Source organism: Seriola lalandi, unplaced genomic scaffold, assembly GCF_002814215.2.
Source record: "Seriola lalandi dorsalis isolate HSWRI2012SDOR001 ecotype SW California unplaced genomic scaffold, Sedor1 jcf7180002054957, whole genome shotgun sequence".
In the NCBI taxonomy this organism is placed as follows: domain Eukaryota; kingdom Metazoa; phylum Chordata; class Actinopteri; order Carangiformes; family Carangidae; genus Seriola; species Seriola lalandi.
In genome coordinates, this window is record NW_019525508.1 from 233,112 (window position 1) to 245,338 (window position 12,227).

The following is a 12,227-nucleotide window of genomic DNA, read 5'->3' on the forward strand; positions in this document are numbered from 1 at the left end:
GGGGGGGGTTGTTGTGTTTGCAGACGGTATAATTGGCAGAGAAAAAAGGGGGGGGACGCAAACACACAGATGAATTCTGGGAGAGAGAGAAGACTCTCACAGGGAGTCTCTCTGTCTCTTCATCTGAGAAGAACAAAAGGACGTTCACTTCACTGTGACTGAGACCGTTCAAACCGCTCCCGTCACTCACGCCTGCGGTGACATCACCGATCAAGGCGTGGCCAGAAACATGCCGATTATCAAAGGCTGTGAAAACACCTGTGGGCCAGCGTTCACTCTGTCCTTTCATATGACGAGATGATGATTCATTAAAGCTTAAAGCTGAGCGAGATTTCGTCGTTTTAAATATTGTTTTGTGTTTCCCCACGCAGAGAAACGTCTACATCAGCGGTCAGACTGCGGGCCACAACTGGCCCGTCAGCAACAACATCTGGCTCGTCAGATTATTAAAAATAATCTGATTTACATTCTCACAAAATTTAAATATAATGTCCAAATAGAGAATCTACCCCCCACCTGATGAACGCTTCTTAACACAGATCTCCATCAAGGCAGAAACAGTTCCACACAGAATCACTTCCTCTTCCTACAAAATAAAAGCATGAGAAAGTTTCTGACTTTCTTTTTTCTTTTCCTTTTTTTGCAGCGATGCTAAAAAAATAAAGTAAATCGATTTATTAAATGAGCCTTTGATCGTGTTCTTGCCGCCATCTAATGGATTAGAAAGAAAACAGGCCCGGGGTCAAACTTACCTGCTGACCCCTGACCTACATGTTCAACCTGATTAGTCTGACAGCGTGAGTTCTCTTTGTGTGAGTGAGCAAATACTGAGTTCCTCTATTTGTTTCCAGAAACGGGATAAATCACAACCGGAGCATCGTGTAGTAACAGGGAGGTTTGAGACTCACCCCATTGGCTCTGCTCATGGCCTGGTAGTAGATGCTGTAGCTCTTGGCGGGAGACAGCGGGGGGTTCCAGAAACCGCCGTAGCTCTTGTTGTCGCCCACCGTGAACGGCTGCACGACCGTGAGGCTGGACGGCGGCAGCTCGGCGGCGATGTAGTAGGACGAGTCCAAGATGGAGGCGTTGCGGAAGCCGACGGGGGCGGAGAAACACTCGGGGGCCTCGGAGGCGGCGCGGCGGGTCTTGGACTTGCGCTCCTCCTTCACGACGAGCTGGTAGGAGCTGGAAGCAGAAATAAAGTTATTTAAAGTGTTTGTTGTTGCCGCTGCTTTTGTCATTTCAACTCATAAAACATTAAACAGAGTCTAATTCACCTGAAACTGTGACGTGTTTGATCTGAAAATGATAATCATCCCCACAGTCCAGTCTCTGCGCAGCGGCCACCATTAAAGAGCCTCTACTGCCGGACTGTGTGTGTGTGTGTGTTATATCCACTTTGGCATTAAGTGCATCAGCAGACGAGGGCTGAGGTCTGTGAAGGATCCTCACGAAAGTGTCGACCATCCTTTAAGAAGCAGTCGTTTGTTCCCGGGTCAATTTTTATTCCAAATGGAAGCAAACTTCAGCTTTTAACTTTCTAACACGGGAGCTGGCAGATCATTTCCTGTGCTGAGTCAGCGGCAAAGAATTAAGAGTAAGGAATATATACGTGTGTGTGTGTGTGTGTGTGTGTGTGTGTGTGTCTGTCTGCCCTATGTGCACACACTCCATCAGGTGCGCATGTGCCTGCATGTGATCTGGCAGGTGTGCTTGTGTGTGTGTTGAAACAGGTGTGTGTGGAGGTGTGTTTATACACTTAAAAGGTCTGTCTTTGTCTTTTTGTGTGTGTGTGTGTGTGTGGGCCCATGCATGTGTGTGTGTGTGCATGTGTGTGTGTGTGTGTTTCCATTCCTCTCTGAGAGGCTTCATGAATGGCTGAGGGCTCCTTTAGCGGTCAGGACAAACGCAGCGGCCCTCCGCAATTACCTCCGTCCTCCACGCCAAGAACTCACTTCACAATTATACGCAATTAGGGAAATGTATGTTTCTGTGAAGGGCTGCGGCCAATTATCCCCAGCTCCCGTTTGGCAGCTTTCATAAAAGATAATTGCTGATGACCAAAGATGAGCTCTCTCTCTCTCTCTCTCTCTCCCTCTCTCTCTCTCTCTCTCTCTCCTGTTTCTGCCTTTCTGGTGAAATATCCATTTCAAACTAATGACTTTCAGCGGCTGCACAGGGGATGAAGCGGGGGCCTCGTACAAGGAGCAAATAGGGAATTGTGTGTGTGTGTGTGTGTGTGTGTGTGTGTGTGTGTGTGTGTGTGCGTGTGTGTGTCTACGTGCCCTTGTCTGTGTGTGTTTTCAAGGGTGTGTGTCCGTGGACGTCCAGGTGTACCTGTGAGTGTGTCTTCAAACGTGTGAGCGTGTGATGTTGCACTCGTCTCTTCTAGGGGGGGGGGGGGCGTTTATAGGAAATTACATAATTTTGTAAAGTGAAGAAGTTTTTGAAAAATGAGGAAATTAAATTTTTGCCAATTCTTCCATCTTCTAAAGGCTGTTGGACAGTTCAGACTTGGGGCGTGTCCAGATCCACTTTTCCTGGTCTAACTGCAGGAGAAGCGGTTGCTGAGGCCAGGCACATGGTTTCAAAAGGTTTCCACTTACTTCATTAATCATGAGTGTGTTTTGGCCGCAACATGCAATAAACCAATTACAGTGCCATCTCACATTCCCTTTAAAAGCCAGGTGCACCTGCAGTAAGAAAGAACGCCTCTCTGCGGGGGGGGGGGGGGGGGGGCGACTGTCGACAGCAGGACGCCAGACAGGCCCAGGTGCTAAATATCAAGCTTTAACACGCAGCACATTGCTTTGTCACACAGTTCAATATTTGGCAATCAATAAATGCCAGGAGAGGCCAATGAAAACACACAGTGTCTGTCTGTGCATCTGGAACGTGTGTGTGCACATTAACACACGTATGCATGCAACCGAAGTTTATGAGTTTGTTTATGATTATCTTCATGTATCTGTTTCCATCTTTGAGCAAGTGTAAGTGTGTGTGTGTGTGTGTGTGTGTGTGTGTGTGTGTGTGCGTGTGTGTGTTGATATTCACAGCTAGGATTTACAGCTGGCTTGCATTTATGTAAATACACATGTGTAAATGCACATCTACGCATACATACTGATTATGGTGTGTGTGTGTGTGTGTGTGTGTGTGTGTGTGTGTGTGTGTGTGTCTCTCAGCCACAACAGCTGCTCCTCTTAGCGGAGTCATTTTGGTAAACACTCCTCATCTAAGCTCCTGAACTTGAAATGCTCTGATCTCCTCAGAATAAATAAATAAATAAATAAAAAATAAATATAAAAACACACAGTTCCTGTAAAAACATTTGCGCGCACATTAACCAACAGATGACTTCCCCCTGCTTCCCCACGTACATCTGTTGGCACTTAAAACCATGTAATACTCGCACAAAACACCCATAACAAGCGAGCGCGCTGCGGGGCTCATCTCGGGCCCATAAACACATAAAGATGTTCGTGACTGGAGAGCAGCCTAATTCAACACAAGATATATTTGCCATGTGTGGGTGATAAATGGCGAGATATGATATGGGATTTGCAGAAATTAACACTAAACCACTGACCCACGCTCACATTTCAGAAATACATTTCCCCAAGTCCGAATTGAAGTGATATTTATTCTCCACGCACCCCTGTCGAAACCGGATTTCCCCGAAGGCGGCCGAGAATAATGTTCTCCCCTAGACCAATTAAATGGATGAGATCACATGTTCAGAGTGAACTTTTAATTAAAAAAAAAAAACAAAAAAAAACGCGCCGTCTGGAAAAATGAGAAAATGAGAAAAAGGAACAAATTAACTGTGTGTCCATTTTTAAAACACAACCACAGTGGACTGAGGGAGCGACACCTGACTGTTGTGTGTTTCCTGATCAGACCCCTTTCTTTTTTAGGTGGTCGTGGTAAACACAGCAAACATCTCAAACTAAATTAATCTTTCTTTATTTCTTTCTTTATATGTAGACTTCAGATCAGACCACACGGTCTCCGATGAAGAATCTTCTGCCTCCATCACATTTTTCTTACTTCATATAAATGTAGTGGCGTTAAAAGTACAATATTAGTCTTTTCGTCGTCGTGGAGTAAAAGTCAGAAGTATAAACGTGTGTTCTCGTGTTGAATCTGTGTTCGCTCGTTTGTTTCTGCATCAGGTGAGAAAACTGAAGCCTTTTCTCCATCCCTCCGTCAACAGGCCGTTGGCAGGGAGCTTCAGCTGCCGCAGTCACGTCTCCAGGGACCAGACACTGATTGCCAAATTACCACCAGTCCACTGTGTTCACTTGGAGCCGCCATAATGCCGCGGCTAAAAAGCTACAAGATGGAAGTGACTAATGATGGTACGTTTCACTGCCAAATTTATATGGAAAAAAAAGAAAAAAAAGTCCCATTCTCCGACTTCCTCTGCATACAAATTGGCCTTATATGTGTGAGTGACTTTAATGGCTTCTAAAGAGACCCTCGAGGAAGGAGAGAGAGAGAGGAGGGGGATGGGAAGAGAGCCAGGATGAAGGGAGAGGAGAAAATGAAAGGAAAGGAAGTGGAAGAAGAGGTGGGAGTGAAGAGGAGTAATCAGGGGAAGAGGAAGGAGGGAAAAGCAGGAGGTTACCTGATAGGTGCTCCACGGGACTGGGCGGGCTTCAGCAGGATGGTGATGGTGGTCTCCGTCTCGTTCAGCGGCGCCTCGGACTCGTACTCGGGCATCATCGGGGCTGATGGGAAGAAAACTGACATTTGAAACCAGGGAACCTTTTACCGGCGGGAAGTCACGCTTCACTTCTCCAGCATCAGGAAAACAAACCACATCTACTGCGGCTGTAGGTGTCTCGACACATTCTGCACCGCACGACGGAAACATGTTAATTAACGCCACCATAAGTCAGAATTATTCCCCGTATAACACTGAAGTAGACCTTAGTAAAGAAGCTAAAGAGGTTGTAGGTAACAGTAACATCATGTGAACCTGCTGTGTAGCTACAGTGGGTCTGTACCACAAAGAATCCACGTTCATTATTTGTTAAAGTTAAAAACTATTTCGGTTCAGAAACAAGTAAGAAGTATGTTATAGTTGTGATCATACAACAGCTAGTTCCGACCAAGTAATCTGATTGGACGAGAGTCATTGGTGCTGATATAGAGTTATAACAGCTCTGGGACTTCACAGCCGTTCTATTAACCGCTAATTAGCGTTTCATCAACGGTGGTTAGATTAGACTGTAATATTCCCCCTCCTGTGATTTCACTTAAATATTCTGCTTTTCTTTTTAATCGAGAGGAAAACCATCATTTAAAAAAAAAAAACAGAAACATGGTTTTAAGTCAAATTCTTTTTTTATAACTGATGTAGAGAGGGAGTGAACTCCGGTTCGTATCGACAAAAACAGACGAGGAAATATTCCTCCTTCTGTCTCACACCTGGGAGAGTTCAGTGAATTTTCTTTGGAAATTTTATGCACCTTTAATAGAATGAGGAAGAATTTATGAATAAACTTAAAACGAGCTTCCTTGAGTTTGTAAATGAGAAGTGTTTTCTTCCACAAATGTTTAACCGTCTTTAATTATTCCTGGGCGTTTTTCCTGAATCTTTAATAAAGGTGGGACAGTAGAGGAAGTATTAATATCCTCGAGTGTAATCAAAGGTCATTTTTTGTGTTGTTCTGATGTTATCGTATCTTGACGACGGCAGTTATCAGCCGCCGTCGAGAGCAACAAGAAGACGGCTTCATTCTGAGAGACGATCAGTTACACAAGTTATTAATTTCACATCAATCTGAGTAAAGCATCAACACATTTTAGGTTATTAACACCCCCCCCCCCCCCCCCCCCCCCCCCTCCGTCCACCGCTCTCTATCTGTCTGCATCGTTTAATCTAATTTCTCCATCCTCTGGTTCCTGGATGAGATAATGAAGATTGGTGATGGCGTGACATTTGGGAGGGCGCCATCTCTCTTCTTTTTTTTTTCTTCCTCTCCCTCCTCTTAGCAACATGTTGTTAAGATTCGAAAGGATGACGGAGGAAAGGTCACGCTAACATCACTGTAGGTGTTTTCCACAGACCGGACGCCGCTGATGACACGCTGCTGATGACACGCCGCTGATGACACGCCGCTGACACATTAGACTGGAAGTTTGATCGGCAGCGTCAGGATTCAGTGTCTAGGTCAGAGGGTGGAGGGCGGCGTCAGAGCTGGGTATTTGGGACTCTGGGAGGCCCCCGGGCAAAATTTGAGAACCCCCCCGCACCTCCATCCAAATGCAGACTATTGGAAGGTGCTGCAATTTACAGATGTCCCCTAAACGCCTCACACGCAGGCACTCGTAGACTCTAGCTACGCATCACAAACAGCCTCCGCAGCGGGTGAACTGTGATGTGCGTCGGCATCCTCGTCCCAAACACACTGTGCTTTAATTAAAAGGATCTTAAGTCACATTTCCCATAAACCCCAGAGCTTATTATAAGAGAGGAGAAGTGGCCACTTGAACCTGTGTGAATGGATGAACACGGAGAGACGTGAGCGTTGAAAACATTTCTCCTGCTTCATATCACAGGTGGATTAAATGATACTGATCGATTAAACGATGTGATTTTGGATGATAAACATTGAGTGGATGTATAAACTCATATATGTTTCTACATCTCTATATCAAGACTGATGTTGCGTGATGTATATGTCACCTATATTATTATCACATATATACATCCTCTGGGTATATGAAGTTAAAAGTTTATAACTAATAATATATATATGAATTTTATTAGGACCATACATGTTAATGATATATATTTATTTTTTATATGTTTATTAAAACAACATACATATTAAAATTGTCTTTGCTTACATATGTTTTCTCATTAATTTTAAACATGTCTATGGACTCTAGGGTATAAAGGCTTTCGGATGGATATAATTTATGTAATATATACAGTATGCATACATACATAAATATACATATTTGTATGGGGTGAACACATATGTCAATATATGAATATATATATATATATTACAATTTCTGATTTGGTTTCATTTAGAGTTTTTACATTTGTTCTTTTATTTTATATGTACATAAACATCTGCGTGTGTGTCTGTTGTGATTTTCTCTTTCCGCATCAACACACAGATTTGGAATAAATCTCCAGGAGCAGTTTCCGACACGTGTCTCTGAACTGAGCAGATGAATGTTGCTGTGATGAATGAGCTCGTCACCTCTACAACATCCTCAAGTGACGTATTCTCGGCCTCACAGATCGAACACCCTGTTACTGAAGCCAGGTGCCAAAAATGTTTTTAAAAATCCAATGCTGAATAAACAGTTCTACAACAGCAGCGTGCACGGTTGTAATTCTAGTATTCATCCGGCTCGTCGATTAATGCGACGAGCCGCCATCTGTGCATTTGTCCCGACTCTGTTCTGCAGATAATTCACAACAGAACGAGCTCATCGCCACGTAATTCAGTGCAAGTTGTAGTTTTCCCCCTGAAGTCGCTGTTCCCGGCGACGGGACAGCAGCAGCAGTGATTCAGTGATTCAGCCTGCAGAGCAAAGCTGGACAGATATTTCCTGTCTCAGAGCTACAGTGAGCGTCTCCACAGATACACTGATAAGAAAAAACACACAGCTAAAAGGTCACAACAATCTCAATAAGGAGGAAAATGAAATAACAACATTGTGGAAAAGAAAAGACAATCAGATATGCCATTTTGGGAAGGGATTATTAGAGACAGGTAAGGAAGGGAGGAAGCGACAGATGCTGAAAGAGGAAAGAGAAGAGGAAGAGGAGAGAGAGGTAAAGCTGGAGAGAGGAAGGGTGAGTCAGAGAGATAAAGGGCAGTAAAAGACACACAGAGAAAAAAGAAAAAGCATCTGTCATTTAAACAACAAAGAAGACCCGTCACAAAACAGTTGGAGAAAGAAAGGAAGAAGTCCTCTTGTTGCAGAATAAAGGAAAACATTAACGTGTGACGGCATGTTTGTGGTGCTATTGACATTTTCTCCAGCTGAAGGCTGGTGGCACAAACAGAGGGTTACAAATGGAGGGAAAAGGCCAGATAGATATGAAAACGGTCACTCAGACAGACAAACAAAGTCAACAAACAAACAACAAAACAAACAAAACACAGACGAGCACGTTCACACAGAAACCGACCGACACGTGGACGCACACATTACCTGCTCTTATTGTGAAAGTACGCACGAGAAAAACCAGAAGATTAAAAACAAATATCTATATATGTGTTGTTTGTTACCTGCTATCTTGGTGGTGATGCGGGTGGTGACGGGCGGGCCGAAGCCCTTGTTGGTGGAGGCTTTGAGGGTGAAGAAGTAGGTGGTCCCCGGGTAGAGACCCACGAACAGATGGTGGGTCTCGTTCCTCAGCTTGAACACCCGTCCCCTCTGCGTGGTCAGGTCCGCGCTGGGATCCAGCGAGCTCAGGGCCTTGTAGGTGATCTGGAATCAGACAGGAAACAGTTTCACCTTTTGTTTAGTTTAGTTCGCTTCAGATGAATTCATCTCAGCTCATGTGACTCTGCTGGGCGTCGGCATCACGCCATCCAGCTACAGCGCCAAGCTAACGGTGGAACAGCTAACAATCTTTGTTTAGACCGTCCTGTAAAATAAAACAAAAAAAAAAGAGCCCACAGGTCGTCTGTGCAGCAGGTTATTATGACATCATAGTTACGTCATGTTGCCAGGCGACATCTAGTGGCCGTAGCAATTATGACAGTAGCAAAGGAGGAAGTCTGGTGACGTAGTGTAAGTTTTTGTGTCTGAATCAAACCAAGTCATGGCTGTCTTTTTATTGTAACCATGGCGACGGAGGTCCGCTACGCCTGCCATTGTAGGGGCGCTGTTTCAGGAGACACTCCCGAGAGTCGCACCACGTAACAAACGAACCTCTGAGGATCAGTCAAATGTTTCTTAATGGGTTTCTAACTGCTGTGAATTCCAGAAAAGACCTTATATAAAAGCGCATTAACAAATCAGGTCTCTCTTTCACACACACACACACACACACACACACACACACACACACACACACACACACACACAGCCACCTCCAGGCTACCCATCATCCACAAACATCCATCTGCATCACTTGTTATCAGTCTCTCAGTTCTGCTCTGTCTCCGTTTCTCTTTCTCCTTCGTTCATTAATCTGCTTCTTTTTTTTTTCTCCTCTGAATTCTGAGACTTTCTTCTTCTCTAATCACCGTTTCAATTCAATCTGGTGTTTGTCACAACAGCAATTTTTTAAAATTAACAAACAAATAAAAAGTTTTCCATTCAGTCTCCTTTAAAGTCCTGCAGACTGAGAACCATGATGCCAAATACTGAGACGTTCAAAGACGATCAAACATAATCAGGTTGTAACTTCAATTAAATCCCTCTTATACCAGCGTGTGTGTGTGTGTGTGTGTGTGTGTGTGTGTGTGTGTGTGTGTGTCCTCTCCCTCCACATCTCCTTCCTCCATTCTGCTGCACTTGTTGTTTCTCTCCTCCTCTTCCCGCCGTGTTGTTCTGTCTCAAGTCATTAAACAACAGCTTTGCTGCACGGACAGAAAAGTGCCTCAGGTTGTAACACATCACTCCTCATCTCCGTGTCACTGGGACTCTTGTTCTCTGTCTCAGAGCTGTTGTTTTTCGTTGCCCTGGGTGGACTGACCACGGTTGACACTGACAGAAAGGGCAGATGGGAAATGGTGATCGCATGCGACAAAGCTGAATCCAAACTGCAGCGTTTATGATGATGATGTGGCGGCGGCTCTCACACTCAGCATATCTGCATCTCTCTGTCTGTTTAAATCCGTTCTTTCGTCTGTCGTTTATTAATAAGATATCTCCGAAAGGTAACCGACAAATCTGGAGAGGTTTTGTCAGACAGCCTCGGTTAAATCTTACTTACCAGGTCCCGTATTCACAAAGCTTTTTATCTCACCACTAAGCATTCTCCTAAGTCGCACTAAAAGTTTCTCACTGAAAGTTTTCCCCCTTATTCCTCTTCACAGAGCTGCAGAGAGCGACTTTTACTGACGTCTCCAAGACTTACGTGCCGCTAAGCGCTCAGTGTCCTAAAGTCGGGACGGACTGTTTCTAATTCGGCTGGTTAGGAGCTTCTTTCTTCTCCTGAGATGCTTTGTGAATACGGGCCCAGGTGATTGGTGCTTGTGGCCGATAGCTGTGATGCTCCTCTCTCTGGAGGATTCCTAGTCGGCAGTGAAGTAAACAGTGCTGCCCCTCAAACGCCGTTTCGTCAAGAAATCAAACCCAGACGGTAGAAAGCGCGAGCGGGTCCAGAGGCTGCTTGTAAGTCGGGGGAGAAGTTTCCGCTCCGTTGAATGTTTTCACTTTCATTCATGTTGTCCGTCTTTGTTTCTGTCTCTTTTGTTTATTCTCCTCCTCTCGCTCCTTCTCACCTTGCCTTCACACTTTATGTTTATATATGTGTGTGTGTGTGTGTGTGTGTGTGAAATGCTCCTAGAGATCCTGACACACACAGACACGTTCACAGCTCAAATGTGTTTTGGGGTTGAATTGCTATTAATGTTGGGGGGTTTTTTTCTCCCCCACCAGTCAATACTCTTTTGTGCTGACTGTCATTCACAATGACAGCTGTCCTCCAGTGTTCTGCTGTGTGTGTGTGTGTGTGTGTGTGTGTGTGTGTGTGTGTGTGTGTGTGTGGGCAATCATCGACAGTCGTGCCGTGTGGAAACTCGCCAGTAGCAACATAACGACAGACATCGACAGTTCTTTTAACAGAAGAACTATTGAAGTGGACTCGGCCGGTTTAGTGGCCACGGGTCAATTTGCTCAGTTTGTTCCCGTCTCCAGCGGCGAGAAGCTCAGACCTGCAGAACAGAGCCGGCGTCACCTCCACTCCACCATTGATCTGTGTGACGTTTAACAGACAATTTAATAACAGGCGGTCGATTCGTTGGATCTGCTGAATGTGACACTGGGGGATGTTGGCGGGGGGAGGCGGGACTTGAAGCAAAGTCACACATATAGACTTAGATATTCTTGTTGACCTGAACATCAGAATCATGATTTAACGATGAGAACCTGGGCCATCTGAGTTGAGACTTTAGCAGCTAAAGAGAGCAAGAGATCAAATGAGAATAAAAAAACTGGACTTTCATTTATCGTGTGGCCACAAACCGACCGGTCCTCCGCCCTGAACGACCACAGAGGTCGTCTGTTTCCTCCCCCCCGATGCCACCTACAGAAGCGTCTCTTGAGGAGCGCCCCCGCGTCCCGTGGTTAAAATAATAAACGGTCATGACTCGGTTCGGTTTAGATAAAGTGGTTTGGGTTAAATATAATAACGCTCCTGTCATAATTACTGCGACCACTAGATGTCGCCTAGCAACAAAACGTAACTCATGGGTCAAACAGACGCCCTATGGGCTCATTAAAGGTGATATCATTTAGCCTTGAGCATCAGACGATAACAGTTTGCGTGCGCTGCTGTCAGGACGGCTGTTCCTGAGGACGGCGAGGGATATAACACAGGTAAGAAGGGTTGGACTCTCGAGTCGCTCTCATCCGGCCAAAACGACCCCGACTGTCACGGTGAGTTTAGATGAAGTCCAGGAACATTCAGTTTAGTTCATGAAGCACAATAATGACAACGAGTCTTCTTCTCCGCTTCCCGACACTTAAACTCCCGGGCGCAGCGCTGACGGACCACGACACGCCTCTCAGACTGGAGGAACTTGGGAGAAAACCTTTAGCCAGTAGAAAGGCGTCGGCCTAAAACCCCCTGACGGAGCGGGCGGCCTCGCCTTCGACAAGCAGCTGACGTCTCCTCGGCCTCAGACTGGAGCTGGCCGGCTGAATAAAACATGTTAAATCAATAGCTATTTATACGGACTGGGACTTAGGGGCTGGAACAATAAAATATCATCTATTTCATCTACGCTGCAGTTTTCTTCTACATATCGATGGCTGTTATTTTATAAGTCATGAATGGTTCTCTGTATTTTTATGGGCTTTACTCTCTCTCTGCCTTTGCTCTTGTCTTATCCTCTATCTTTCTCTCTCTCTCTCCACTAGTTCCTTAAGTTTCCCTCCATCTCTCTCTCCATCTCCACGCTTGATCTACTCGCCCATTCCCTCGCTCTTTCTTTCAAAAGGAGGATTTTGGGTCATAAACCTCAGGCGTACTCTCTCTCTCCTACCTCCTCTACCTCCACGCCCCCTCCCCC

General features: G+C 45.2%; 1 protein-coding gene across 1 annotated transcript in view; it reads right to left on the reverse strand.

Annotated features, from left to right (window-relative positions):
• The window catches only part of ptprt (protein tyrosine phosphatase receptor type T), a 314,644-nt gene that overhangs the window by 128,398 nt on the left and 174,019 nt on the right, over positions 1–12,227 (reverse strand). The window contains exons 12-14 of the mRNA XM_087170691.1: positions 8,268–8,469; positions 4,631–4,733; positions 909–1,185 (exon numbers count right to left, since the gene is read on the reverse strand). Of these exons, the coding sequence (XP_087026817.1) occupies positions 909–1,185; positions 4,631–4,733; positions 8,268–8,469 (582 nt within the window). The remainder of the gene's footprint in view (positions 1–908; positions 1,186–4,630; positions 4,734–8,267; positions 8,470–12,227) is intronic.